This window comes from Bombina bombina, chromosome 3, assembly GCF_027579735.1.
Source record: "Bombina bombina isolate aBomBom1 chromosome 3, aBomBom1.pri, whole genome shotgun sequence".
Classification (NCBI taxonomy): Eukaryota; Metazoa; Chordata; class Amphibia; order Anura; family Bombinatoridae; genus Bombina; species Bombina bombina.
The window spans coordinates 1,185,970,589-1,185,997,184 of record NC_069501.1 but is presented as its reverse complement, the minus strand read 5'-3'; the positions used below and the strand labels follow the sequence as shown (position 1 = coordinate 1,185,997,184).

At 42.0% G+C, this 26,596-nt stretch overlaps 1 protein-coding gene across 1 annotated transcript in view; it reads left to right on the top strand.

Moving 5' to 3' along the window:
• The window catches only part of HEPHL1 (hephaestin like 1), a 387,436-nt gene that overhangs the window by 352,529 nt on the left and 8,311 nt on the right, over positions 1–26,596 (top strand). Inside the window, exon 17 of the mRNA XM_053708616.1 lies at positions 3,764–3,903. Within this exon, the coding sequence (XP_053564591.1) occupies positions 3,764–3,903 (140 nt within the window). The remainder of the gene's footprint in view (positions 1–3,763; positions 3,904–26,596) is intronic.

Genomic DNA, 26,596 nt, shown 5'->3' with positions numbered 1-26,596 from the left:
CACCATGGAAGCTACCTTTGAGACAGGATCTTCTAGTACAAGGTCCATTCGAACATCCAAATCTAGTTTCTCTGCAGCTGACTGCTTGGAAATTGAACGCTTGATTTTATCCAAGCGTGGGTTTTCAAATTCTGTGATAGATACTCTGGTCCAAGCCAGAAAACCTGTGACTAGAAAGATTTACCTTAAAATATGGAAAAGATATATCTGTTGGTGTGAATCCAAAGGATTCTCCTGGAGTAAGATTAAAATTCCAAAGATTCTCTCCTTTCTCCAAGAAGGTTTGGATAAAGGGTTGTCAGCTAGTTCTCTAAAAGGACAGATTTCTGCATTATCCGTCTTGTTGCACAAACGACTGGCAGCTTTGCCAGATGTACAAGCTTTTGTTCAGGCTTTGGTTAGAATCAAGCCTATTTACAGACCCATGACTCCTCCTTGGAGTCTAAATTTAGTTCTTTCAGTTCTTCAAGGGGTTCCGTTTGAACCTTTACATTCCATAGATATTAAGTTATTATCTTGGAAAGTTCTGTTTTTGGTTGCTATTTCTTCTGCTAGAAGAGTTTCTGAATTATCTGCTTTGCAGTGTAATCCACCATATCTGGTTTTTCATTCAGATAAGGTTGTTTTGCGTACTAAGCCTGGTTTTCTTCCAAAAGTTGTTTCCAACAAGAACATCAACCAGGAAATAGTTGTTCCTTCTTTGTGTCCGAATCCAGTTTCAAAGAAGGAACGTTTATTACACAATTTAGATGTTGTTCGTGCTTTAAAGTTCTATTTAGAAGCAACAAAAGATTTTAGACAAACCTCATCTTTGTTTGTCGTTTACTCTGGTAAGAGGAGAGGTCAAAAAGCTACTGCTACCTCTCTCTCTTTCTGGCTGAAAAGCATTATCCGCTTGGCTTATGAGACTGCCGGACGGCAGCCTCCTGACCGTATCACAGCTCACTCTACTAGGGCTGTGGCTTCCACATGGGCCTACAAGAACGAGGCTTCTGTTGACCAGATATGTAAGGCAGCAACTTGGTGTTCTCTGCACACTTTTGCCAAATTCTACAAATTTGATACTTTTGCTTCTTCGGAGGCTATTTTTGGGAGAAAGGTTTTGCAAGCCGTGGTGCCTTCCGTTTAGGTAACCTGATTTGCTCCCTCCCTTCATCCGTGTCCTAAAGCTTTGGTATTGGTTCCCACAAGTAATGGATGACGCCGTGGACCGGACACACCAATGTTGGAGAAAACAGAATTTATGCTTACCTGATAAATTACTTTCACCAACGTTGTGTCCGGTCCACGGCCCGCCCTGGTTTTTTAATCAGGTTGAAAATTTTTTCTTTATACACTACAGTCACCACGGCACCCTATAGTTTCTCCTTTTTCTCCTAACCGTCGGTCGAATGACTGGGGGGCGGAGCCAGAGGGGGAGCTATATGGACAGCTCTTGCTGTGTGCTCTCCTTGCCTTTCCCTGTGGGGGAGAATATTTCCCACAAGTAATGGATGACGCCGTGGACCGGACACACCGTTGGAGAAAGTAATTTATCAGGTAAGCATAAATTCTGTTTTCTTTTTTAATTTTGTGTAATTTAGTGTTTGTTTGTTTTTGTAATTTAGTTAATTGTATTTAATTATGTAATTTAGTTAATTGTAGTGTAAGGATAGGTGTTAGTGTAAGACAGGTTAGGTTTTATTTTACAGGTAAATTTAGCTAGACAGTTAGTAAATAGTTTATAACTATTTACTAACTATTCTTCCTAGTTAAAATAAATACAAACTTAGCAGTGAAATAAAAATAAAACCTAAGATAGCTACAATGTAACTATTAGTTATATTGTAGCTAGCTTAAGGTTTATTTTACAGGTAAGTATTTAGTTTTAAATAGTAATTATTTAGTTATTAATAGTTGGTTTTATTTAGATTTATTTTAATTACATTAAAGTTAGTGGGTGTTAGGGTTAGGGGTTAATAACTTTAGTATAGTGGCGGCGACGTTGGGGGCGGCAGATTAGGGGTTAATAAGTGTAGGTAGGTGGCGGCGATGTCGGGGCGGCAGATTAGGGGTTAATAACTGTAATGTAGGTGGCGGCGACATTGGGGGCGGCAGATTAGGGGTTAATAACTAATGTAGGTGTCGGCGACATTGGGGGCGGCAGATTAGAGGTTAATAACAGTAATGTAGGTTGCGGCAATGCTAGGGACAGCAAATTAGGGGTTAATAATATTTAACTAGTGTTTGCGATGCGGGAGTGCAGCGATTTAGGGGTTAATATGTTTATTATAGAGGCGGCGATGTCCGGAGTGGCAGATTAGGGGTTAATCATTTTATTTTAGTATTTGCGATGCGGGAGGGCCTCGGTTTAGGGGTTAATAGGTAGTTTATGGATGTTAGTGTACTTTTTAGCACTTTAGTTGTGAGTTTTATGTTACAGCGTTGTAGCATAAAACCCATAACTACTGACTTTCAGTTAACGGTATGTATCTTGACGGTATTGGCTATACCGCATATTTTTTGGCCCCCCCAGGCAGACTCGTAATACCGGTGCAAAGGAAGTCCCATTGAAAAAGGACTTTTGGAAAGCTGCGGTAGTTACGTTGCGTTACAGCCAAAAAAGTGTGTGGTGCAGCTAAACCTGCAAGACTCATAATACCAGCAGTAGGAGAAAAGAGCCTTAACGCTGCTTTTTCACTCATACCGCAAAACTCGTAATCTAGCCGATTGATAGCAAAATTTTCAACATACCTCTCCTGAGTATGTTCATTTTATCCATTTACTTTTGGTCTATTAGGGACAGATATAGCGGAGTTCCTGCTGTGATCAAACAATCACAGTGTAGCATGTTTTAGGGTCGATGTTCTGGACACACTTCATCTTCCCTATGGGCAAAAAAATCTAATCCCTTTAAAGGTATATGAAACCCAAACATTTTCTTTTGTGATTCAGATAGAGCATACAATTAAAAAAAAAAAAAAAAGTTTATCATATTTGCTTCGTTCATATGATATTGTTTGTTGAAGAGATACCTAGGTAGGTGTCCGGAGCACTACATGGCAGAAAAACGTGCTGCTCTTGCAATTTAGTAAAACTCTTGCAAAATGTATGCTATATAGTGTTCCAAACACATGCACACTCCTAAGCTTACATCCCTGCTTTTTTAAACAAAAGATGCCAAGAGAACGAAATAAATTTGATAATAGAAGTAAATTAAGTTGTTTCAAATGATTTAAATCATAAACAACAAATGTGGGGTTTCATGTCCCTTTAAGTTACAGGAAAAGCTCATGATACAATTTTGATATTATTATGCTAAGTTAAATATTTTATAGAGAATTAAACTTTGAATTTCTTGTCCTTTTAAAGCAACTCTAACAGATTGCATTAATAAGCCAATGATCCTTTCCTTTGCAGGCTAGTAGATTTCTTTGCAAACATACATTTTATGTTAAATTGGATCAACCCAGTTTGATGTAAGGTTTTTGTAGATGTAAAACAGCCAGGTGTAAAACTTGTGACATATTTTTAAATCAAGTAGTACAGATAAGAATGATGTTATATACTGTATTATCCTTTAACTTGTGATAACACACATGTCATTTACTTATTCAACTGTAGGGGGTGTCAGAGGCACTATTTAGATAAAACAGAAAGTAGTTTTTCTTTTTCCAGAATATATTAATGTTTTAAATAGAACTTGTTGCTTTTCTCTTTATTTATTAGTTATAATGACAAAGGAACAGAGTTAGTTAACCCTTGTACTTATCATTCTCTCCAGCAATTAATGGGAAGATCTATGGAAATCTTCATGGGCTGACAATGGCTGAAGGTGAAAAGACTAACTGGTACTTGATTGGTCTTGGAAATGAAATCGATATGCACACCGTGCACTTCCATGCTCAGAGCTTTACCTATAAGGTAAGTTTGGGTCCTTAGAAGCTGAGTGGGAGGGTATGCGTCCTACTCTCCCAACATTTCTTAAATTGTCTGTGAAACTGGGGTTTAAGGGGGTGGGGCCCTGAAATGCAGAGGCAATCTGGGAGGTCTGTGGGCCAGGCATGGGCAGAGTTTAAAGGACCACAATGCAGTAGAATTGCATAATTAACAAGTGCAAAATGAAAAGATAAGGCAAAAGACCTTACTCTGAATTTCAAATAATCAGATTTTTTTCTGACAAATGTTTTTTCTTCTATTTTCCAGCCCCCTGTATCATGTGACAGACATCAGCCAATCACAGAGTAGTATATGTATACCCTGTGAGCTTGTGCACATTTTCAGTAGGATGTTGTTCCCCAGAAAGTGTGCATATTAAAAGACTGTGCCAAATTTGATAATGAAAGTGTCCTAAAACTGCATACTCTATCTGAATCCTAAAAGTTTATTTCTCCAACATAGGTGTGTCCGGTCCACGGCGTCATCCTTACTTGTGGGATATTCTCTTCCCCAACAGGAAATGGCAAAGAGCCCAGCAAAGCTGGTCACATGATCCCTCCTAGGCTCCGCCTACCCCAGTCATTCTCTTTGCCGTTGTACAGGCAACATCTCCACGGAGATGGCTTAGAGTTTTTTAGTGTTTAACTGTAGTTTTTATTATTCAATCAAGAGTTTGTTATTTTAAAATAGTGCTGGTATGTACTATTTACTCAGAAACAGAAAAGAGATGAAGATTTCTGTTTGTATGAGGAAAATGATTTTAGCACCGTAACTAAAATCCATGGCTGTTCCACACAGGACTGTTGAGAGCAATTAACTTCAGTTGGGGGAACAGTGTGCAGTCTCTTGCTGCTTGAGGTATGACACATTCTAACAAGACGATGTAATGCTGGAAGCTGTCATTTTTCCCTATGGGATCCGGTAAGCCATGTTTATTACGATGGTAAATAAGGGCTTCACAAGGGCTTATTAAGATTGTAGACTTTTCTGGGCTAAATCGATTCAGTTTTAAAACATATTTAGCTTTGAGGAATCATTTTATCTGGGTTTTATTGATATTATAATATCGGCAGGCACTGTATTAGACACCTTATTTCTCTGGGGCTTTCCCAAAGCATAAGCAGAGCCTCATTTTCGCGCCGGTGTGGCGCACTTGTTTTTGAGAGGCATGGCATGCAGTCGCATGTGAGAGGAGCTCTGATACTTAGAAAGACTTTCTGAAGGCGTCATTTGGTATCGTATTCCCCTTTGGGCTTGGTTGGGTCTCAGCAAAGCAGATACCAGGGACTGTAAAGGGGTTAAAGTGTTAAAACGGCTCCGGTTCCGTTATTTTAAGGGTTAAAGCTTCCAAATTTGGTGTGCAATACTTTTAAGGCTTTAAGACACTGTGGTGAAAATTTGGTGAATTTTGTACAATTCCTTCATGTTTTTTCGCAATTGCAGTAATAAAGTGTGTTCAGTTTAAAATTTAAAGTGACAGTAACGGTTTTATTTTAAAACGTTTTTTGTACTTTATTATCAAGTTTATGCCTGTTTAACATGTCTGAACTACCAGATAGACTGTGTTCTGAATGTGGGGAAGCCAGAATTCCTGTTCATTTAAATAAATGTGATTTATGTGATAATGACAATGATGCCCAAGATGATTCCTCAAGTGAGGGGAGTAAGCATGGTACTGCATCATTCCCTCCTTCGTCTACACGAGTCTTGCCCACTCAGGAGGCCCCTAGTATATCTAGCGCGCCAATACTGCTTACTATGCAACAATTAACGGCTGTAATGGATAATTCTGTCAAAAACATTTTAGCCAAAATGAACCCTTGTCAGCATAAGCGTGGCTGCTCTGTTTTAGTTACTGAAGAGCATGACGACGCTGATATTAATATCTCTGAAGGGCCCCTAACCCAATCTGAGGGGGCCAGGGAGGTTTTGTCTGAGGGAGAAATTACTGATTCAGGGAACATTTCTCAACAGGCTGAACCTGATGTAATTGCATTTAAATTTAAGTTGGAACATCTCCGCATTCTGCTTAAGGAGGTATTATCCACTCTGGATGATTGTGAAAAGTTGGTCATCCCAGAGAAACTATGTAAAATGGACAAGTTCCTAGAGGTGCCGGAGCTCCCAGAAGCTTTTCCTATACCCAAGCGGGTGGCGGACATTGTTAATAAAGAATGGGAAAGGCCCGGTATTCCTTTCGTCCCTCCCCCCATATTTAAAAAATTGTTTCCTATGGTCGACCCCAGAAAGGACTTATGGCAGACAGTCCCCAAGGTCGAGGGAGCGGTTTCTACTTTAAACAAACGCACCACTATACCCATAGAGGATAGTTGCGCTTTCAAAGATCCTATGGATAAAAAATTAGAAGGTTTGCTTAAAAAGATGTTTGTTCAGCAGGGTTACCTTCTACAACCAATTTCATGCATTGTCCCTGTCACTACAGCCGCATGTTTCTGGTTTGATGAACTGATAAAGGCGCTCGATAGTGATTCTCCTCCTTATGAGGAGATTATGGACAGAATCAATGCTCTCAAATTGGCTAATTCTTTCACCCTAGACGCCACTTTGCAATTGGCTAGGTTAGCGGCTAAGAATTCTGGGTTTGCTATTGTGGCGCGCAGAGCGCTTTGGTTGAAATCTTGGTCGGCTGACGCGTCTTCCAAGAACAAGCTACTAAACATTCCTTTCAAGGGGAAAACGCTGTTTGGCCCTGACTTGAAAGAGATTATCTCGGATATCACTGGGGGTAAGGGCCACGCCCTTCCTCAGGATCGGCCTTTCAAGGCGAAAAATAGACCCAATTTTCGTCCCTTTCGTAAAAACGGACCAGCCCAAAGTGCTACGTCCTCTAAGCAAGAGGGTAATACTTCTCAAGCCAAGCCAGCTTGGAGACCAATGCAAGGCTGGAACAAGGGAAAGCAGGCCAAGAAGCCTGCCACTGCTACCAAGACAGCATGAAATATTGGCCCCCGATCCGGGACCGGATCTGGTGGGGGGCAGACTCTCTCTCTTCGCTCAGGCTTGGGCAAGAGATGTTCTGGATCCCTGGGCGCTAGAAATAGTCTCCCAGGGTTATCTTCTGGAATTCAAGGGACTTCCCCCAAGGGGGAGGTTCCACAGGTCTCAGTTGTCTTCAGACCACATAAAAAGACAGGCGTTCTTACATTGTGTAGAAGACCTGTTAAAAATGGGAGTGATTCATCCTGTTCCACTAAGAGAACAAGGGTTGGGGTTCTACTCCAATCTGTTCATAGTTCCCAAAAAAGAGGGAACGTTCAGACCAATCTTAGATCTCAAGATCTTAAACAAGTTTCTCAAGGTTCCATCTTTCAAGATGGAAACCATTCGAACTATTCTTCCTTCCATCCAGGAGGGTCAATTCATGACCACGGTGGATTTAAAGGATGCGTATCTACATATTCCTATCCACAAGGAACATCATCGGTTCCTAAGGTTTGCATTCCTGGACAAACATTACCAGTTCGTGGCGCTTCCTTTCGGATTAGCCACTGCTCCAAGGATTTTCACAAAGGTACTAGGCTCCCTTCTAGCGGTGCTAAGACCAAGGGGCATTGCAGTAGTACCTTACCTGGACGACATTCTGATTCAAGCGTCGTCCCTTCCTCAAGCAAAGGCTCACACGGACATTGTCCTGGCCTTTCTCAGATCTCACGGCTGGAAAGTGAACGTGGAAAAGAGTTCTCTATCCCCGTCAACAAGGGTTCCCTTCTTGGGAACAATTATAGACTCTTTAGAAATGAGGATCTTTCTAACAGAGGCCAGAAAAACAAAACTTCTAGACTCTTGTCGGATACTTCATTCCGTTCCTCTTCCTTCCGTAGCTCAGTGCATGGAAGTGATCGGGTTGATGGTAGCGGCGATGGACATAGTTCCTTTTGCGCGCATTCATCTAAGACCATTACAACTGTGCATGCTCAGTCAGTGGAATGGGGACTATACAGACTTGTCTCCGAAGATACAAGTAAATCAGAGGACCAGAGACTCACTCCGTTGGTGGCTGTCCCTGGACAATCTGTCTCAAGGGATGACGTTCCGCAGACCAGAGTGGGTCATTGTCACGACCGACGCCAGTCTGATGGGCTGGGGCGCGGTCTGGGGATCCCTGAAAGCTCAGGGTCTTTGGTCTCGGGAAGAATCTCTTCTACCGATAAATATTCTGGAACTGAGAGCGATATTCAATGCTCTCAAGGCCTGGCCTCGGCTAGCGAGGACCAAGTTCATACGGTTTCAATCAGACAACATGACAACTGTTGCGTACATCAACCATCAGGGGGGAACAAGGAGTTCCCTAGCGATGGAAGAAGTGACCAAAATCATTCTATGGGCGGAGTCTCACTCCTGCCACCTGTCTGCTATCCACATCCCAGGAGTGGAAAATTGGGAAGCGGATTTTCTGAGTCGTCAGACATTGCATCCGGGGGAGTGGGAACTCCATCCGGAAATCTTTGCCCAAGTCACTCACCTGTGGGGCATTCCAGACATGGATCTGATGGCCTCTCGTCAGAACTTCAAAGTTCCTTGCTACGGGGCCAGATCCAGGGATCCCAAGGCGGCTCTAGTGGATGCACTAGTAGCACCTTGGACCTTCAAACTAGCTTATGTGTTCCCGCCATTTCCTCTCATCCCCAGGCTGGTAGCCAGGATCAATCAGGAGAGGGCGTCGGTGATCTTGATAGCTCCTGCGTGGCCACGCAGGACTTGGTATGCAGATCTGGTGAATATGTCATCGGCTCCACCTTGGAAGCTACCTTTGAGACGAGACCTTCTTGTTCAGGGTCCGTTCGAACATCCGAATCTGGTTTCACTCCAGCTGACTGCTTGGAGATTGAACGCTTGATTTTATCGAAGCGAGGATTCTCAGATTCTGTTATCGATACTCTTGTTCAGGCCAGAAAGCCTGTAACTAGAAAGATTTACCACAAAATTTGGAAAAAATATATCTGTTGGTGTGAATCTAAAGGATTCCCTTGGGACAAGGTTAAGATTCCTAGGATTCTATCCTTCCTTCAAGAAGGATTGGAAAAAGGATTATCTGCTAGTTCCCTGAAGGGACAGATTTCTGCCTTGTCGGTATTACTTCACAAAAAGCTGGCAGCTGTGCCAGATGTTCAAGCCTTTGTTCAGGCTCTGGTCAGAATCAAGCCTGTTTACAAACCTTTGACTCCTCCTTGGAGTCTCAATTTAGTTCTTTCAGTTCTTCAGGGGGTTCCGTTTGAACCCTTACATTCCGTTGATATTAAGTTATTATCTTGGAAAGTTTTGTTTTTAGTTGCGATTTCTTCTGCTAGAAGAGTCTCAGAATTATCTGCTCTGCAGTGTTCTCCTCCTTATCTGGTGTTCCATGCAGATAAGGTGGTTTTACGTACTAAACCTGGTTTTCTTCCAAAAGTTGTTTCTAACAAAAACATTAACCAGGAGATTATCGTACCTTCTCTGTGTCCAAAACCAGTTTCAAAGAAGGAACGTTTGTTGCACAATTTGGATGTTGTTCGCGCTCTAAAATTCTATTTAGATGCTACAAAGGATTTTAGACAAACATCTTCCTTGTTTGTTGTTTATTCAGGTAAAAGGAGAGGTCAAAAAGCAACTTCTACCTCTCTCTCTTTTTGGATTAAAAGCATCATCAGATTGGCTTACGAGACTGCTGGACGGCAGCCTCCCGAAAGAATCACAGCTCATTCCACTAGGGCTGTGGCTTCCACATGGGCCTTCAAGAACGAGGCTTCTGTTGATCAGATATGTAGGGCAGCGACTTGGTCTTCACTGCACACTTTTACCAAATTTTACAAGTTTGATACTTTTGCTTCTTCTGAGGCTATTTTTGGGAGAAAGGTTTTGCAAGCCGTGGTGCCTTCCATTTAGGTGACCTGATTTGCTCCCTCCCTTCATCCGTGTCCTAAAGCTTTGGTATTGGTTCCCACAAGTAAGGATGACGCCGTGGACCGGACACACCTATGTTGGAGAAAACAGAATTTATGTTTACCTGATAAATTTCTTTCTCCAACGGTGTGTCCGGTCCACGGCCCGCCCTGGTTTTTTAATCAGGTCTGATAATTTATTTTCTTTAACTACAGTCACCACGGTACCATATGGTTTCTCCTATGCAAATATTCCTCCTTAACGTCGGTCGAATGACTGGGGTAGGCGGAGCCTAGGAGGGATCATGTGACCAGCTTTGCTGGGCTCTTTGCCATTTCCTGTTGGGGAAGAGAATATCCCACAAGTAAGGATGACGCCGTGGACCGGACACACCGTTGGAGAAAGAAATTTATCAGGTAAACATAAATTCTGTTTTTGACTTGAGTGCCCCTTTAACTGATGTTGGTGTTATTTGAACATTCCAGAGTGGTGTCTGGAAATTTCAGGGAGGGTTTTTTGGTCCAGAATTTTGCTTGAGGTAAAAGGGACATAAATGAGAGGTTGCAGAGGTATTTGGAGATATGCAGTGTTATGCAGTCTTTTTTCAGTTGAGAGGTTAAAGGGATATTCAAATTATTTTTGTATTATATATAAAAGGTAGTATGTTAAACTGTAATACACAATCAGCTTTCAATCATAATTCAGTTGTAAGAGACTGCAATTTACATCTATTATCAAATTTACTTTGTTCTCTTGGTATCCTTTTTTGCATAGCATAGCTAGGTGAGCTCAGGAGCAGCAATGTACTGCTGGGAGCCAGCTGGTGATTGGTGGCGTTGCACATGTTCCTCTTGTCATTGACTCACCAGATGTGTTCAGTTAGGTCACAGTAGTGCATTGCTACTTTGGAGCTGACTTTAAACACATAGCTGCATGCAAGCAATAATGCAAAAATCCTCTAACACATTAGCGTATTTTCGTTTTGCACGTCCCTTTAATAATCTTTCATGCAAACAATATTTCTATTATGTATAAAAAGTGCTGTATTATATTTATGATATAAACAGTTTTTTAGTTGAAATACATTTTTTGGAAGTACAACAGCACAAATGCTGCAGGGTTCTAACAAGATATGATAATCATTGGTGGTATTTTCATAGGCCTGAGCTAGTTGCTCCAGTTTTTTTAAACTTTCTGTTTACTAAACAAATATTCTGAGTATTTTGTGCCATATGCTATACCCTATGGCAGTGCTTGTAAAGTCATCCGCTTATATCTCTGTCTTTTCAAAACACTCTGTCTTCAGAAATGTTTAACCCCTTAAGAACCAGGCATTTCAGACAAAAACTTCCCCAAAAGACCAGAGCATTTTTGCCATCACTACATTTAATCAGAAATAGAGCCTTTTTTATATTTACCTATCAAAACTATGGGCTAGATTTATTAAGCCCTTACGGCAGCAAGTTCTCACAAGAACTTGCTCGCCGCGATTTAACAAGCAGCGGTCACCAGACCGCTGCTTCCCTAAACTCTTCGCCACCTCTAAACTGGCGAAATTCAATCTCCTCGGTCGAGTCCGACCGAGGAGATTGACAGTTCCTGCCCGCGCGTGATTGGTTGTGCGCGGACAGGGGGTGGGATTGCACGCGAGCGCAAAATTGCGCTCGTGTGCAATGTTAATTACCTACGGGTAATTTCGCCCCGCCACAGGCGAGCTGAGGCGTACAGGGGTGCGTATACGTGCCCCTGTATGCCTCAGCTATGATAAATCTAGCCCTTTATATTTGTTTAGTAGACAACCCAAATTATTGATCTAGGACCATTTTGGTATATGTCGTTAACTTTTTCACAATTTTAGGTTTCTCACTGAAATTATTTACAAACAGCTTGTGCAATCATGGCACAAATGGTTGTAAATGCTTCTCTGGGATCCCCTTTGTTCAGAAACAGCAGACATATATGGCTTTTGCATTGCTTTTTGGTAATTAGAAGGACACTAAATGCCTCTGCGCACCATGCTTGTATTATGTCCAGCAGTGAAGGGGTTAATTAGGTAGCTTGTAGGGTTAAAGGGATAGTAAAGTCCAAATTAAACTTTCAGGATTCATATAGGGCATGTAATTTTAAACAACTTTCTAATGTACTTTTATCATCAAATTTGCTTTGTTCTCTTGTTATTCTTAGTTGTAAGCTAAACCTAGGTAGGCTCATATGCTAATTTCTAAGCCCCTGAAGGCCGCCTCTGCATTTGACAGTTTTTCACAGCTAGAGGGTGTTAGTTCATGTCTTTCATATTTATAACACTGTACTCATGCACATGAAGTTATTTAAGAGTCAGCACTAATTGCCTGAAATGCAAGTCTGTCAAAAGAACTGAGGTAAGGAGGCAGTAAGCAGAAACTTAGATACAAGGTAATTACAAAGATAAAAAGTATATTTCTATAATAGTGTTGTTTTTGCCAAACTGGGGTATGGTAAAGAAAGGGATTTTCTATATTTTTAAGCAACATTTTTGGTGTTTACTATCCCTTTAATTTTAGCTTTAGTGTAGAGATCAGCCTCCCACATGATACATCCCACCCCCTGATCCCTCCATGACCCCTCTCAAACAGCTCTATTCCCTCCCACACCCACCATATGTCACCCCCATCTTAAGTACTGGCACAAAGTCTGCCAGTACTAAAATAAATGCTGATTTTATATATATATATATATATATATATATATATATATATATATATATATATATATATATATATATGTTTTCTGCAGTGTAGGATCCCCCCCTTACCACCCAACCTCCCTGATCCCCCCACAAAAAAGCTCTCTAACCCTCCCCCTCTACCTATTTGCCGACATCTTAGGTACTGGCAGCTGCCAGCCAGTACCCAGTTTGCCTCAATTTATACTTATTTATAATTTTTAAAACCCATAAACCATTTTTTCTGTAGTGTAGCTGTCCCCCCTCATTACCCTCCCCCTCCCCGATCCCTTTCCCTCAATAGATCCCACATAGGATCCCCCTCATTGCCCTTCCTTCCTTCTCGCTCATTCCCCCTCATTTTCCGGCTCTTTTTAAAAAAATATAAAAAATTTTTTATTGTTTCAAACACAACAGGAATGAGAAAATAACATCACTTGACATTGTTATAGAATATAGCGTTTAGGTTGTGGCATGCAGAGTATTACATCACTGAAACAAAAAAAGTTTTAATTCCATACATAAACATATAGAAATGTTACATATAATAAAGTGGTTGAATATATGTAAGCATAAGAGCTGTATTCTTTAGGGATATAAAACTCACCTGTGAGTTGAACATGTTCTCTTTATGACATTCTTCACCCCTGTACTGATGCAGGTTGGTTTGTTTAGAGGAATAATAATTAGTTAAATCTGATCATCTTTCCGCAATAGAAGTATATTCAGGAAATGGTCGGTTTTGTTCTAATAGCTGTGATATATTTGTTCTAGCGACAAAGTGTACTCTACCTTTTTATGCCATTGGGCTATAGTGGGCACTTGTGTCTTTTTCCAAAATCGGGGGGAGTATTCTATTTGCACTGCTAAGTAGGATTTGTAGCAAATGTACTCGGTATTGGCATTTAATCTGCGGCATAATATTAAGTAAGACAATCTGGGGGTTTAGTGTTATTTGTAAGTTTAATTTTTGATTGATCACTTGTTGGACTTGTTCCCAAAAATGTCTCAATCTAAGACAGGACCACCAGACGTGCGTTGGTGTGGCTCGTTCTCCGCAAACCCTCCAACAATTAGAGGTTGCTGCAGGGTAAATCTGATGGAGGCTCGAAGGTGTGAGGTACCATCTCGATAATACCTTGTAGTTGGTTTCAACAATAGCTGTTAAGATGGAGGATTTAATGGTGTATATGTAGCTTTTCCTCCATTCAGAGTCTGTAAATTGTGTATTTAATTATTTCTCCCACTGGTTTCTGAATGTAGTGCATTTATCAGTTTGTGGTAGTTGTAATAATTTATAGGTCAGATATATGAGGTGTTTGGGCGTGTTGGGCAATAGACATATATTTTCAAAAGGGATAAGTGGTCTTGTAAGGTGGTTTTTGCTAGTGTGTGTTTGAATAAAATGTCTTATTTGTAGATATGAAAACCATGCGTCAAATGGTTGTCCTCCGACTCTTTTTTTTTTACCTAACGTGATGTGTAGCGTATCAGTCCCACCCACTCCCGCCCTCCTCCTCCAGTGATGGGCCACCCACCCGCCTCCCTCATTACATTCCCACCCATCAACGATTGGCACCACTGCTGTGCGATGAGCGAGATTGTGGCAGAGAGAAGCCCAGGGCATAACGACCAGTGTCGTACAGGGTACAAGGGTTGCCACCTCAGCCATGTTTTCCTGGACACTTATGAGTTACACATGGTGCAGGGTGTGCTGGGAGGAACATATATTGTGTTTCTGGACAGCACTGTTCATATTCCTCCCTGCACACCCTGCAGCATGTGTAACTTATAAGTGTTCTGTATTTTAAGGGATGCGTGGCAACCCTACAGGGTACGGCACTGGTAGTTAACGGGTTCAACCAACAGAGCCTGCTGTCTTTAAACCCTGGGTTCCCTGTTATGCTTAAAGGGACATTAGGCACTGGGAGCTTGTTACTTTAGCTTCTCATGTATAGCTGCCCTTAACTGGCCTCAGCATAAATACAATAAGAGAGCAACGTTTTAAAAATAGGTCACTGTAGGAAACAAAGCTTTACTCTCATTTATTCAATATTTAAACAACAGATACAGTTTAATAAATGTGTATATATATATCTGCATATTATCATCAAGGTAATCTTTTCTTTGAATACATCATTATTTCCATCTAAAGGGGAGGAGAGCCCACGGCTTCATTCATTACTTGTGGGAATTAAGAGCCTTGCCACCAGGAGGAGGCAACGACACCCCAGCCAAAGGCTTAAATACCTCCCCCACTTCCCTCATCCCCCAGTCAATCTTTGCCTTTCATCACAGGAGGTTGGCAGAGAAGTGTCGGAAGATTCGGAGTAGTCTCTTATGGAGGGTAGTACTCTTTGGAATGGGACTGGAGTTTTAAGTAGCCCTGTCAGTCTCTCAGTGAGAGCTTGGGTGAAAGTTAGAGTCCGCAGATGCAGGGAGAGTCTTTCTGCAAAACCATTCCGACTCAGATTAACAGCTCCGTAAGCAATCAGCGTAATATTGTTTGTTGTGTCATTGCTACGATATGTGTAAGGTGTGGTTGTGGCAATGGGTGGACTTGGTTTTATTTCCGTGAGTATTTGCGTGGCAGATTTGGCACGTTTTCTCCTTAGTGCTTCCTTGCTTGACCGGCGGCGCAGGAGACGTAACGGTTTCTGTGGTCCGGGTCATAGGAGGTGGTGAGTGCCCCGGCCATTGGAGGTTATAAAGGTGCCATTTTTATTTAGATTATAACTAGTCCGTACTAAAGCCGCAAGCTATGGAGGACTCTGACACGTTAGAGGGTACTCCCTCTTTAACTAAGTCTAGTACCTGTGTTTATTGCGAGGAGGTTCTGGTAGATCCGCCTGCTCAACTATGTTCCACATGCCTTTATAAAGTCACGACATTTAAAAAGAAAAGGATGTCTAGTACTACTGAGCCATCCACCTTTGAGGGCTCCCCGTCCCGTCAGGTGCGCTCCCTACATGCATCTCAGAGTGCACATGCAGCGCCCCAGGGCATGTATATTTCTCCTATGGGAGAGATCCGTTGGCCATCAGATTTTGTGGCTCAACTGCAAACGGCGGTCTCTAATGTGTCAAGTGCCTTAACATGTTCTGCCAAGCGCAAGCGTAAGGTAAAATATGGCAATCCGGACCAGGGGTCTTATACTCCATTAGATGTCTTGGAAAGATAATCCGATGATGAGGACGACTCCAACTCTTTGGAGGACATTCATTCTGGGTCAGAGTCCATGTCATCTAAAGCTCCCACTGCAAAGGAGCCTGACTTTAGGTTTAGGATGGAAAATTTGCGCTTTTTGCTGAAGCAGGTGCTTGCTACCCTCGAGTTTCCGGAACCAAAACTACTGCAGGAACCTTCTATTCCTAAGCTTGATAAAGTGTATGAGGACAGGGTGGTACCTCAGACCTTCCCGGTTCCTGTTAAGATGGCTAACATTATTAAGAATGGGGAGATTATGTTCTTCCTTTGCCCCCTTCCTTTAAGAAGCTGTTCCCCATCCCAGACTCTCAACTCAAGCTATGGGGGACTGTACCTAAGGTGGGTGGTGCCATTTCTACGCTCGCAAGGATAGTTCTTTGTTTAAAGAGCCCATGGATAAAAAGTTGGAGAACATGTTAAGAAGGATGTTCCCACACACAGGGTTTGTTTTTCAGCTGGCAGTGGCCGTAGCTGCAGTTGCCGGAGCTGCGACATATTGGTGTGAGTCTCTGCCTGACATGGTCGAGAGGGAGACTCCCCTCAATGAGATACATGAGAGTATATATGCAAATTATTTGCCTGAATGCAAAGGTGTCAGGTTTTTCCGTATTAGCCCGCAGGGCTCTGTGGCTAAAATTATGGTCTGCGGACATGACCTCTAAGTCCAGACTTCTATCCCTTCCCTTTCAGGGAAAGATCCTGTTCGGTCCAGGATTGGACTCAATCATATCCACGGTTACAGGAGGCAAGGGTGCTTTCTCTTGTAAGGTGTATCCAGTCCACGGATTCATCCTTTACTTGTGGGATATTCTCCTTCCCAACAGGAAGTGGCAAAGAGAGCACACAGCAGAGCTGTCCATATAGCTCCCCCTCTAGCTCCATCCCCCAGTCATTCTCTTTGCCGGCTCTAAGCAATCGGAAGGGTAAAGTGAATGTGGTGTTAGAAATGTAGTTTTTATTCTCTACAAGCAAAAGTTTGTTATTTTAAATGGTACCGATGTGTACTTTCCTACCGCAGGATAAAATGGTTAAGCCTAAGGGATCTACTTTCCGTCCCTTTCGCGCGGACAAGGCCCAACGCCAGCAGCCCGCTGCGAAAGCAGACCAGTCCAAGGGTACTGGGAAACCAGCTCAGTCTTGGAATAAGCTCTCCGGACCAAGTAAGGGGCAGATTATCTCTCTTCTCAGAGGCCTGGTTGCAGGATGTTCAGGACCCTTGGGTTCTGGAGGTTGTCGCCTAGGGATACAGGATAGGGTTCAGATCTCATCCGCCCAGGGGCAGATTCCTCCTGTGAAATCTGTCTTCCAGACCAGAAAAGAGAGAAGCCTTTCTAGAATGTGTGAGGGATCTCTCTTCTCTCTGAGTTATTGTACCAGTACCCCCAGCAGAAAGGGGTCTACTATTCAAACCTTTTCATGGTACCAAAGAAGGAGGACAAGGTCCGCCAGATTCTAGACCTAAAAGTTTCTGGCTGTTCCATCATTCAAAATGGAAATGATCAGATCGATTCTGCCGCTTGTTCAAGAGGGTCAGTTCATGACAACAGTAGACTTGAAGGATGCCTACCTTCATGTGCCGATCCACAGGGATCACTTTAGGTTCCTGAGATTTGCGTTTCTGGACCAACATTTCCAGTTTGTGGCCCTTCCCTTTGGTCTGGCGACGGCCCTGAGAGTCTTTACAAAGGTTCTAGGGGCACTACTTGCAGTGGCCAGATCTAGAGGCATTGCTGTGGCGCCCTATCTGGACGACATCCTAGTCCATGCGCCGTTGTTCAGTCTCGCAGAGGATCACTCATTCCAGGGCCCGTCTTTCGCTACTCCAATCTCACGGTTGAAAGATAAACTCAGAAAGGAGCTCCATGATTCCCAGCAACAGGGTGGAGTTCCTGGGAACGATAATAGATTCTATATCCATGAAGCTATTTCTCACAGATCAGTGACGGAGGAAGATTGCGTCCCCCTGTCTTGCCCCTCAGTCCTCCTCCAGTCCCTCTGTGGCTCAGAGTATGGAGGTGATCGGGCTCATGGTATCCAGCATCAATGTCATTCCTTTCGCAAGGTTCCATCTCAGACCTCTTCAGTTGTGCATGTTGAGACAGTGGTACAGCATTTATATAGATCTATCCCAACAGATTTCACTGGACGTTTGGACAAGGGGTACCCTCTCTTGGTGGATCTGTCCGCAACAACTGTCCCAAGGGACATCCTTCCTGAGACCGTCCTAGGAGATTGTGACCATAGACGCGTGTCTGGCAGGATGGGGAGCTGTTTGGGGTGACAGGATGGCACAGGAAAATTGGTCTCGAGAGGAGTCCCTCCTCCCTATCAATATTCTGGAACTTTGAGCGATCTACAATGCTCTGAAGGCGTGACCTCTCCTGGGGTCACTCAGCTTCATCAGGTTCCAGACAGACAACATTACCTCGGTGGCCTACATTAACTATCAGGGGGGACGAGACGCTCCCTAGGAATGAGGGAGGTTTCTCGGATATTGGAATGGGCAGAGTCCCACAGCTGCTCGCTCTCGGCAATCCACATTCCGGGTGTGGACAACTGGGAAGCATATTTTCTAAGCAGGGAATCCTTCCATCCGGGGGAATGGTCTCTCCTTCCCGAGGTGTTTGCAGAGATTTGTCTCATATGGGGGACGCCTAGATAGATCTCATGGCGTCCAGACTCAATTGCAAGATACCCAGATACGAGTCGCGATCCAGGGATCCCCAGCAGGTACCTTGGGGGTTCAACCTAGTTTACATTTTTCCACCGTTGCCTCTTCTACCTCGAGTAGTGGCCCGCATCATGCAGGAGCAAGCATCGGCTATTCTGATTGCTCTGTCGTGGACGCGGAGGACGTGGTTTGCGGATCTAGTGGGGATGTCATCGTCTCCTCCATGGAAGTTACCCTGTCGCAGGGATCTGTTGGTACAGGGTCCCTTTCAACATCAAAATCTAGATCCTCTGAGGCTGACTGCGTGGGGATTGAACGCTTAGTCTTAGCTAAGAGCGGATTCTCTGAGAGAGTGATTGATACTCTCGTTCAGGCCAGGAAGCCGGTCATTCGTCGCATCTATCATAAGGTGTGCAGGACTTACTTGTCCTGGTGTGAGAAGTATGGATATCCTTGGCACAAGGTTAAGGTATCCAGGATTCTGTCCTTTCTCCAGGATGGACTGGAGAAGGGGCTTGCTGCCAGTTCCTTGAAAGGACAGATTTCGGCTTTATCTGTTCTGTTGCACAAGAGGCTCTCTGAGCTTCCTGATATTCATTATTTTGTTCAGACTCTGTCTAGAATAAGGCCTGTTTTTAGACAGTCCTGGAGCTTGAAGTTGGTTCTGAAGGTGTTGCAGAGAGTTCCGTTTGAACCTATGCACTCTCTTGACATTAAGTTACTTTCTTGGAAGGTTCTGTTTTTGTTGGCTATTGCATCGGAACCCAGAGTATCTGAGTTGGCGGCCTTGCAATATGAGCCTCCTTATCTGGATTTTCACGCTGATAAGGCTGTTCTTCGCACTAGTTTGGGATTTCTTCCCAAGGTTGTGTCTACCGATAACATCAATCAGGAAATAGTTGTTCCTTCTTTGTGTCCTTACCCTTCTTCTCCTAAGGAGAGGTTACTTCATAATTTGGATGTGGTTCGAGCTTTGAAGTTTTATCTTCAGGCTACGAAGGATTTCAGACAGTCTACATCTCTTTTTGTGGTTTTCAGGGAAGCGCAAGGGGCAAGGAGCCTCTTTAACTTCTTTGTCCTTTTGATTGCGGAGCATGATTCGCTTGGCCTACGAGACAGTGGGACATAAGCCTCCTCAGAGGATCACGGCTCATTCAACTAGAGCTGTGGCTTCTTCTTGGGCCTTCAAGAATGAGGCCTCTATGGAGCAGATTTGTAAGGCAGCTACTTGGTCCTCCTTACATACCTTTACAAATTTGACATTTTTACTTTGGCGGAAGCAGTTTTTGGGAGAAAGGTTTTACAGGCTGTGGTGCCCTCAGATTAGGGTCCGCCTTTTACCCTCCCGGTTTCATTCAGTGTCCTCTAGAGCTTGGGTATTTGTTCCCACAAGTAATGAATGAAGCCGTGGACTCTCCTCCCCTTTAGATGGAAAATATAAATTATGCTTACCTGATAATTTAATTTCCATTGTGGGGAGGAGAGTCCACGGCTCCCCCCTGTTGCTCCGGTGGGCGGACCAAAAATTAATATTATTCTTCTGGCACCATTTATGTCCTGATATTTCTCCTACTGTTCCTTGTTCGCTCGGCAGAATGACTGGGGGATGAGGGAAGTGGGGGAGGTATTTAAGCCTTTGGCTGGGGTGTCTTCGCCTCCTCCTGGTGCCCAGGTTCTTAATTCCCACAAGTAATGAATGAAGCCGTGGACTCTCCTCCCCACGATGGAAATTAAATTATCAGGTAAGCATAATTAAAATTGTATGTTCTCTCTGAATCATGAAAGAAAAACCTTTACCTTTAGGTAACATTACAAAATATAAAACAACTTTCCAGCTTTCTTCTATTATCAAATCTGCTTTGTGCTCTTGGTATCCTATGTTGAAGCATCAGTAATGCACTACTGGGAGCTAGCTGAACATATCAGATAAGCCAATGACAAGAGGCATATATGTGTAGCCCAGTAGTGAGTTGCTGCTCTTAATCCAATCTAGGTAATCTTTGCAACAAAGGATAGCAAGAAAAGAATGTCAATTTGATAATAGAAGTAAATTAGAAAGTTGTTTAAAATGTTATGTTCTATCTGAATCATGAAAGAACAATTCTGTGTTTCATATCCCTTTAAGTCATTTTTAGCTGTATCTAAAAGAGGATATTACAAAATGTACAGTCCTTTTGCAAAAGGATATTCCTGTACTGAGACATTTTTGCTGTTTTTATGCTTGTGAGGCATTATGGTCCACCATTTAAAGCAGCGGTAATTCTGTATTTCAACCAATGGGCAACCAGTCCTTAAAGGGACAGTCTACAGCAGAATATTTATTGTTTTAAAAGATAATTCCTTCATTACCCATTCCCTAGTTTTGCATAACCAACACAGCTATAATACACTTTTTACCTCTGATTACCTTGTAGCTAAGCCTCTGCAGACTGCCCCCTTATTTTAGTTCTTTTGACAGACTTGGATTTTAGCCAATCAGTGCTGGTTTCTAGGAACTGCACATGCGTGAGTATAGTGTTATCTATATGAAACACGTGAACTAACACCCTCTAGTGGTGAAAAACGGTCAAAATGCCCTGAGATGAGAGGTGGCCTTCAAGGGCTTAGAAATTAGCATTTGAACCTCGTAGGTTTAGCTTTCAACTAAGAATACCAAGGGAACAAAGCAAAATTGGTGATAGATGTAAATTTGAAAATTGTTTAAAATTACATGCTCTATCTGAATAATGAAAGTTTGTTTCGGATTAGACTGTCCCTTTAAGGTCCAGAAAAGCACATCCTTGAAAATCAAATTTAACAGATTTAATACAAGCTTTTTAATACAAAGACAATATAACGTGTTCTTTTTCATGAATTATATAAATGTTTAAAGACTGGGATTGAATTATGTCCTTTAATTTTTCTATTGCCAAATCTTGTTAGACTATTTATTATGATAATTTGGCATGTAAATAACACATTTATAATTTGCAAAAACCTAATTGTGTAATATTAAAAAGCAAGCTTTTAAAAACATAAACTTTACTCCTAAACAGTGGGAGTGTTTAGTGCATATACAAATATTTTATATATTTTTTCTCTGTTATTTTAAAAACTTATTTTTTTAAGAGATGTTCTACCAGGCATGCTCACGCAGAGTTGTGAGGGTTGTCATTTAACAGCCAATAAGCAATTGATCCCTATGGATCGGGTGTGTACAATCTTGGATTTGCTTCTAGTTTTCCTATAATTCACACAGAGAGAAGTACACTCACAGGAACAACCATCTCAATAACTTGCGTCTAGATTACGAGTTTTGCGGTAAGGTGAAAAAGCAGCGTTTTGCAGATTTAGGGGCACCGCACACTTTTTTGGCCTTACCGCAAATCAACGTACGCAAATTGCGTATAGTATTTTTCTATGGGACTTCCATAGCGCCGGTATTACGAGTTTGTCCTGGGAGGCCAAAAAGTGAGCGGTACATCCTATCCCGTCAAGGTTCGTAAAGCATTTTAAAGTCAGTAGTTATGAGTTTTACACTACAAAGCCGTTGCATAAAACTCATAACTAAAGTGCTAAAAAGTACACTAACACCCATAAACTACCTATTAACCCCTAAACCGAGGCCCTCCCGCATTGCAAACACTATAATAAAATTATTAACCCCTAATCTGTCGCTCCGGACATCGCCGCCACTATAATAAACATATTAACCCCTAAACCTCCGCACTTCCGCCTCGCAAACACTAGTTAAATATTATTGACCCCTAATCTGCCGCCCCTAACATCGCCGCCACCTACCTACATTTATTAACCCCTAATCTGCCGCCCCCAACGTCGCGCCACTATACTAAATTTATTAACCCCTAAATCTAAGTCTAACCCTAACACCCCCTAACTTAAAAATAATTAAAATAAATCTAAATAAAACCTACTAACTTTAACTAAATAATTCCTATTTAAAAATAAATACTTACCTGTAAAATAAACCCTAAGCTAGCTACAATATAACTAATAGTTACATTGTTTTCTATCTTAGGGTTTATTTTTATTTCACAGGCAAGTTTGTATTTATTTTAACTAGGTAGAATAGTTATTAAATAGTTATTAACTATTTAATAACTACCTAGCTAAAATAAATACAAATTTACCTGTAAAATAAACCGAACCTGTCTTACACTAACACCTAACACTACACTACAATTAAATAAATTCCCTAAATTAAATACAATAAATTAAATTAAATACAATTAGCTAAATTACAAACCCACCCCCCACTAAATTACAGAAAATAAAAAACAAATTACAAGATCTTTAAACTAATTACACCTAATCTAATAGCTCTATCAAAATAAAAAAGCCCACCCAAAATAAAAAAAAACCTTAGCCTAAACTAAACTACCAATAGCCCTTAAAAGGGCCTTTTGTGGGGAATTGCCCCAAAGAAATCAGCTCTTTTACCTGTAAATAAAAATACAAACAAGCCCCAACAGTAAAACCCACCACCCACACAACCAACCCCCCAAATAAAACCCTAACTAAAAAAGGGCATTTAGCTCTATTACAGCCTAAAGCCCTAACCTAAAAATAAAACCCACCCAATACACTCTTAAAAAATCCTAACACTAACCCCCTGAAGATCCACTTACAATTTTGAAGAGCCGACATCCATCCTCAACGAAGCCGGGAGAAGTTTTCATCCAAGCGGCAATATGTCCTCAACGAAGCCGGCAGAAGTGGTCCTCCAGACGGGCAGAAGTCTTCACCCAGACGGCATCTTCTATCTTCATCCTTGCGACGTGGAGTGGGTCCATATTCAAGACATCCGGCGTGGAGCATCCGCTTCTTACAACGTCTTCTTGCTGAATGAAGGTTCCTTTAAATGATGTCATCCAAGATGGCGTCCGTTAGATTCCGATTGGCTGATAGAATTCTATCAGCCAATCGGAATTAAGGTAGAAAAAATCCTATTGGCTGATGCAATCAGCCAATAGGATTGAACTTCAATCCTATTGGCTATTCCAATCAGCCAAATGAATGTGAGGTCAATCCTATTGGCTGATGTTTTTTCTACCTTAATTCCGATTGGCTGATAGAATTCTATCAGCCAATCGGAATCTAAGGGACGCCATCTTGGATGACGTCATTTAAAGGAACCTTCATTCAGCAAGAAGACGTCGTAAGAAGAGGATGCTCGGCGCCGGACGTCTTGAAGATGGACCCACTCCCTGTCGGAAGGATGAAGATAGAAGATGCCGGCTTCGTTAAGGACATCTTGCCGCTTGGATGAAGACTTCTCCCGGCTTCGTTGAGGATGGATGTCGGCTCTTCAAAACTGTAAGTGGATCTTCAGTGGGTTAGTGTTAGGATTTTTTGGGTGGGTTTTATTTTTAGGTTAGGGCTTTGGGCTGAAATAGAGCTAAATGCCCTTTTATGGGCAATGCCCATCCAAATGCAATTTTCAGGGCAATGGGGAGCTTAGGTTTCTTTAGTTAGGGTTTTATTTGGGGAGTTGGTTGTGTGGGTTGTGGGTTTTACTGTTGGGGAGTTGTATTTTTTTTACAGGTAAAAAAGCTGATTTCTTTGGGGCAATGCCCCGCAAAAGGCCCTTTTAAGGGCTATTGGTAGTTTAGTTTAGTCTAGGGTTTTTTTTTATTTTGGGTGGGCTTTTTTTATTTTGATATGGCTATTAGATTAGATGTTATTAGTTTAAAGATCTTGTAATTTGTTTTTTATTTTCTGTAATTTAGTGTTTGTTTGTTTTTGTAATTTAGCTAATTGTATTTAATTTATTTAATTGTATTTCATTTAGGGAATTTATTTAATTGTAGTGTTAGGTGTTAGTGTAATTTAGGTTAGGTTTTATTTTACAGGTCAATTTGTATTTATTTTAGCTAGGTAGTTATTAAGTAGTTAATAACTATTTAGTAACTATTCTACCTAGTTAAAATAAAAATAAACCCTAAGATAGATACAATGTAACTATTAGTTATATTGTAGCTAGCTTAGGGTTTATTTTATAGGTAAGTATTTATTTTTAAATAGGAATTATTTAGTTATTAATTGTAGGGTTTATTTAGATTTATTGTAATTATATTTAAGTTAGGGGGTGTTTGGGTTAGGGTTAGACTTAGATTTAGGGGTTAACAAATTTAGTAAAGTGGCGGCGACGTTGGGGGCGGCAGATTAGGGGTTAATAAATGTAGGTAGGTGGCAACGATGTTAGGGGCGGCAGATTAGGGGTTAATAATATTTAACTAGTGTTTGCGAGGCGGGAGTGCGGCGGTTTAGGGGTTAATATGTTTATTATAGTGGCTGCGACGTTGGGGGGGCAGATTAGGGGTTAATAAATTTAGGTAGCTTGTGGTGACATTGTGGGCGGGAGATTAGGGGTTAATAAATATAATGTAAGTGTCGGCGATGTTGGGGGCAGAAGATTAGGGGTAAATAAGTATAATGCAGGTGTCGGCTATGTCGGGGGCGGCAGATTAGGGGTTAATAAGTGTAAGATTTAGGGGTGTTTAGACTCGGGGTTCATGTTAGGATGTTAGGTGTAAATATAAAATTTGTTTCCCCATAGGAATCAATGGGGCTGCGTTAAGGAGCTTTACGTTGCTTTTTGGCAGGTGTTAGGCTTATTTTCAGCCGTCTCTCCCCATTGATCTCTATGGGGAAATCGTGCACAAGCACGTACCACCAACTTACCGCTGACTTAAGCAGCGCTGGTATTGGAGTGTGGTATGGAGCACACAATAACGTGCAATAACGTGCAAGTTAGCACCGCACCCCTGTTACCGCAAAACTCGTAATCTAGCCGATTGTTAGCCTGTTCTCTGGTGATTTATCACTTGGCTGCAGCTGCTTTTTAGCCCAGTGTTATGCTCGGCTGAGCAGGTTCAGGGGTATGGAGCGTCTGCAAAGTGATGGCTTAGTTAATCTTAGAGGGTGTGAAGAGATTAGTAGGCCTGAGTATACCAGAATGGAAACACAGAACAAAGAAGGTCTTTTCTTGAAGAACTTTACTAAGGTAATGAAAGGAAAACAAGAGGCAAAGCAAATTGAGGTTATTATTCCAACCTGATAATAAACAAAAGTAAAAGAACAATTTAAGCAGAAGTCCTTCAACAAACAGACTACCCTTATGGGTACTTGATTTCAGGATCAAGCTGGGCATACACGGGTATCAGAGACAGGGTCCTTGGTTTCGGGAACATGCTGAGCATAAGCCAGTATCTCAGTAAGGAAACTTGGTTTCAGGAACAGGCTGTGCATACATCAGTATCTCATTAAGGAAACTTTGTTTCAGGAACAGGCAGAGCATACGCCAGAATATCAGTAAGGGAACTTGGTTTCAGGAACAAGTAAATCATATACCAGTATCACAGTAGAGTTGTTTAGACTCACAGCAGAGATGCTTGGCTTCAGGATACACAAATGTCACAGTAGAGTTGCTTAGACTCAGCAAGCAGATAAACATACAGTTCTTACAGCAGTGGAGTTTAGTACCAACAGCCAAGGAAGTACACAGTTACTCACAGCAGAGGTACTTGGCTTCAGGATAAACAGATGTCACAGTATAGTTGCTTAGACTCAGCAAGCAGATTAACATACAGTTCTTACAGCAGTGGAGTTTAGTACCAACTGCCAAGGAAGTATACAGGTACTCACAGAAGAGGCGTTCAGTCTCACAGCAGAGATGCTTGGCTTCTAGATACACAAATATCACAGTAGAGTTGCTTAGACTCAGCAAGTAGATAAACATACAGTTCTCAAAGCAGAGGTGCTAGACTCATCAGCCAGGTAAGCTTACAGTTCTCACAGCAGAGGAATTGCTGTAAGAGGCTGAAGAAACAGGATAAAAAAGAATTGACAGAATACAAGCCAAGGGTCTATAACCAGGAAAGCATTCCAATCTGTCATAAAGCATAAGGAGAATCCAGAAAAAAAAATGGTCAATCGGCAAGCCGAGTTCAGAAGTCAGGAATCCACCAACAAGACAAGAATTCAGGAAGCAGAACAGAGGCACAAACAAAGGAAATCAATCACAATGTCAAGGCAGAAAGCCTTTATAACAGAGCTGATTACAAAACTACCTGCAGCTGAAAAGCAGATGGAGCCAGAGAGTAATCCACTGCAGGTAACAGGTCTCCAAAATGCTGCAAACATAAACATATACCTCTGGTGGCGCAGGAAAAGATAAACAGGCTGAGAACCAGGAGTCCCAGGTTCAAATACAGGCA